Raw genomic sequence first — 4,328 nt, forward strand, 5'->3', positions numbered from 1 at the left:
GATATTAATAGAGTTCCAATCACAATTTATAACTTTGGATCTTCTCTCCAATCTATCAAAATCCTAAAACCTTTGCTGTGAAAATAATAAAACTAGAAAAGCACACTTTCCCTCTAACATGGCGGCAAAGCTTATATAATTAGGGTAAAACTCGTCAGGGGTAATCTTGTAAAATGGTGAAGACTTGGGCTTCAAGTTGGCTGTGACCAAACGGGCCAAATATCTCAGAAAAGGCGAAGAACCTCCTAACCAGAGCCGTCCACTCGAGAGAGCGGAAGGGATGTCAGTGTCTACCTTGCCAGATATCTCACACTTGTCTGTATCCCAACCAGAGCTAATCAACGCCCTAAGGTAGATGGGTCAACAGGTTAAATTGCCCTCGAAGATAAGGGTACCCGATTCCTTCCGGAACCCCGACCTCTGGTGTGAGTTCCATCGTGACCATGGTTACAAGACGGAAGATTGCATCGCATTGAAGATCGAAGTCAACGACCTACTCCATAAGGGATACCTTCGGGAGTTCCTCTCAGAAAAGGCGAAGAACCTCCTAAGCAAGGAGACAGCCAGGAAATCTGCTGAAACCAAACCCGCGTCACCACCTCGACAGGACCGAGTGATCCATGTCATATCGGGAGGTTCGGAGATAAGCGGCATATGCCATGCAGCTGCAAAGAAGAGCACTCGAAACGCCAAACTTGGTCTAGAGACGTCTAAATCAAAACTACTCTTGGGAACAGACGAGATAAGCTTCACGACGAAGGAGCAAGAGAAGGTCCTGGCTCCCCATCATGACGCTCTAGTAGTATCGCTTACCGTAGCAAACTGCTTGGTAAGGAGGATCCTAGTAGATAATGGAAGCTCCAGGAACATCGTCTTACAGACCGCCTATCAGGACCTGGGGTTGGATGAAAGTGCCTTAACTAGAAAGACAACCCCACTCGTGGGATTCAGCGGAGAGGTGAAGCAAACCGCCGGTAAAGTGGTCCTTCCAGTCTATGCTGAAGAAATCAACATGTCAAATAAGTTCCTCCTCGTTGCTTGCCAATCATCCTACAACATGATCTTGAGAAGACCATGGATCCATGATATGGGAGCTGTCCCCTCAACACTCCATCAAATGGTGAAGTTCCCTACTCCCTGAGGCATCAAGGCTGTCAGGGGTGATCAAGAAAATTCTCGATCCTGCTACCAGACCACCTTAAAGGGGAAGACAAATGTCTTATAGCAAATACAACATGGGTCCTGAGCTCCACACCTATTGGGACCAGAGACTAACAACAGGAAAGGTACGCGACGAGTTAGAAACGAGAGAAGGAGGCCGAGGAATTCTCCCCGGTTTAGCATCGACCGCTTCGCATGGTCTCTTTTGGATTTGAATTAAGCTAGTTCGGAGGTAGTCAAAACCCATAGTCCTTTCGATTCAAGGCCCAGATACGAAGCATCATATCTGGAGAACCGGTTCCCCGCGACGATAACCCCAAGGAAGAGTTCAGAGTCGAGGATCCGCGCTAAACTCATAAGCTCCAGCAAATTCGGCCCAGAGAAGCATTATTCCCCAGCTCGGAGAGGGCGATGATCCGCAGGTGTCATCTCCACATGTTGTCAGTTACCTCGGCACCCCGAAAACTCCGGCCAGATAAGGAGTACCAAGAAGCAGGATCAGATACCTCATTATCCCCGTAAAGGACCACTCGAGAGACAAATCTTCTGCATACACTCGGAAGGGATCAGACCTCAGAGAGCTTTCGAAGTCCTCAATCAACTAGGTGGAGACGATCGCAGACCCAGTCCTAGGAATCCTAAATCCCCTACGACACCTTGGCCTTTCCAAAGGAGGGCACACACCTCGAAGTAGGATCATCCATGACGTCGGGGCAGAAGATCTCTAAACCCCCCCCCCCCCCCAAAGGTCCCGAAGAAAATAGCTATCAATATAGGATCCCTGGGGCAAGCTCAACCTACGAGCAATGCAAGGACCAATAGGTCAGAAGAGAACCCGATAAGCCCTAGGAGAAAACTAGTAGAGAAACCAATTGGAGTATTCGATCCCCGACGGACTATTCCCCAGACGATGAAAGGATGAATGTAACACCCCCGAACCTTCCTAGAAATATGGTCGATCAACCGGCCAACAATCAAACAAGAACATGACCGATAAACCGTCCAACACCCAGGGTTGGAGATGATTGAGCCAACCGGCGAGCCAACAATCAAACAAGAACATGACTGACCGTCCAACTCAACACATGGGGGCCGTCCCCTCGACTCTTCACCAAATGGTGAAATTCCCTACACTCTGGGGAATAAACGTGATTAGAAGGGATCTGGAATATTCCCGCTCCTACTACCAGACCACGCTGAAAGGAAATACCAAGGTCTTATAGCAATTACAGAGAAAGCCTCCGGCTCATCACACGGAGGAACCGGAGGTAGATGAAATGGATGACATGCCATTAGCCGAAGGAGATAAGACCCGGCATCTCAAGATCTGTTCCAAGCTGCCCGAAGGATTGAGAAGAAGACTGATAGACCTCCTCAGGTCTAACTCCAACTGTTTCGCTTGGTCCCACGCAGATATGCCTGGGATCGATCCAGAAATCATCATGCACAAGCTGCAGGTGGACCCCTTACATCAACCCGCCAGACAAAAGAGAAGGAAGTTTGCCCCCGAGAGAGACACGATCATCAACGATGAAGTGAAGAGCCTGCTCGGCGCAGGGTTCATTCATGAAGTTCAGTACCCAGAGTGGTTAGCCAACGTCGTCGTGGTCAAGAAAAATAACGGGACGTGTAGAGTGCATCAACTTCACGGATCTCAACAAATCATGTCAAAAGGACCCCTTCCCACTACCTTATATCGACAAGTAGGTGGACACCACTGCGGGGCACCAGATGATGAGCTTCATGGACGCGTTTCCGGCAACAATCAGATACCTATGCATCCGGAAGACCAGGAGAGAACATCCTTCATGACGACCAGAGGGATCTATTGTACAAGGTTATGCCCTTCGGCCTAAAGAACGCATGATCAACTTATCAATCTTTGGAGAAGGAGTGCCTCGCTAGTCAAACTTCGATGAGCATCTACCAGAAGGTTCCGGTTAGACATAATCTCGGTGCTTGTTGACGAGATGGAAGATAGACCCTCAGCCGATAAAGCAGCCCTCGCTAGTCTTGGTGGAGGAGTATAAGAAAGACACCGCTTCCGCGCTTTAACCTTCTGATACTCGTCATAGACAACCGATACCGGAGACCTTGTCACGTTCCCTGAAACAAAAATAAATATATATATATATATCATGAGAAACAAAACAAGACAGAGTCTTATCAGTTAGAAAGGGAAGGCTTACCCCAAACGCGACTATGACGCAAGGCCTCCCTGCTCACCAGAAAGGTCACCCAGCGGATCGCCGAGGAATTCCCATTATAAGCGTCGCCACTGCTTCTCCAGCAAAGGAAACCGGGCGAGACAAATCTGACAAAGCAAAAGCTAAAATGTTAGGATCAAGATCCCGAAAGGATGGTAAAATTCAAAACTCGTAAGAAGAACTTACCCACGGTACGCCAAGACGTAGGGTAACCCACCGGCTCCTGAATCTTCACGAACACGTACCGGCTGTTCCAGCCATCCCCGAAGGGGTGACTACCCCTGACACCCCTCGAAGGTTCCTCGACCAGAGGGGCACCATCACGGGATCGAAGGTGATAGAACTCGTCTTTGTCCGCCGAAGGAGCAAAGTAATAAGAGTATAAAATCTCATGCACCCCGATGGAAAAGCCATGGAGTTCTCCAAGTACTTGGTGTTGGGGAAAAATACTCATGTACTACTTTCCTCCAGACCCCAGGCAGGACCTAGACCTCCGGGTCCCCGTTTTAGGAACGCTCAGGAGCCCCAGTATCAGGAACCTCGGTATCGGTTCCAGGAACCGCCTCCAGCTCGAAGAAAAGGCAAATTGCTGATAAGGAGAACCTTCCACATTTCCGAATATGGAAGACTTCCATCTACATCAATCGACCTATAGACGACTACATATGGGGAACCCAAACCCCAGAACAAGGGATCGACACTTTGAGGCTCAGAGATGATACTTAGACGGCTAGGGTTAGGGTTCATACCAAGAATACTTGTAATCCTTGCTTGTTCTATTCAATAAAGATCTCTTCAAGTCTCTTTCTTTTTCACTACTCTCGAATCCCTACGAAATACCTACTAATCCTCTAATAAAACCAGCTTATCCATCGTTCCGTGGTACTTTAAAAGATCCTACACAAAAATCCCCTAACAGTTTGGCGCTAGAAGGAGGGGACTAATCTAAACTACGTGACG

General features: G+C 48.4%; 1 protein-coding gene across 1 annotated transcript; it reads left to right on the top strand.

Moving 5' to 3' along the window:
* Positions 1-355: 355 nt before the first annotated feature.
* LOC106377624 lies at positions 356-1,141 on the top strand. Its single transcript, XM_013817889.2, has one exon. It carries the CDS (start codon positions 356-358, stop codon positions 1,139-1,141), a length of 786 nt encoding a protein of 261 aa, XP_013673343.2.
* The last annotated feature ends 3,187 nt before the right edge of the window (positions 1,142-4,328 follow it).

Source organism: Brassica napus, chromosome C7, assembly GCF_020379485.1.
Source record: "Brassica napus cultivar Da-Ae chromosome C7, Da-Ae, whole genome shotgun sequence".
Classification (NCBI taxonomy): domain Eukaryota; kingdom Viridiplantae; phylum Streptophyta; class Magnoliopsida; order Brassicales; family Brassicaceae; genus Brassica; species Brassica napus.

Excerpts from the sequence above, each read along its gene's own strand:
- LOC106377624 (XM_013817889.2), top strand. The coding sequence starts at position 356 with ATGGGTCAACAGGTTAAATTGCCCTCGAAGATAAGGGTACCCGATTCC.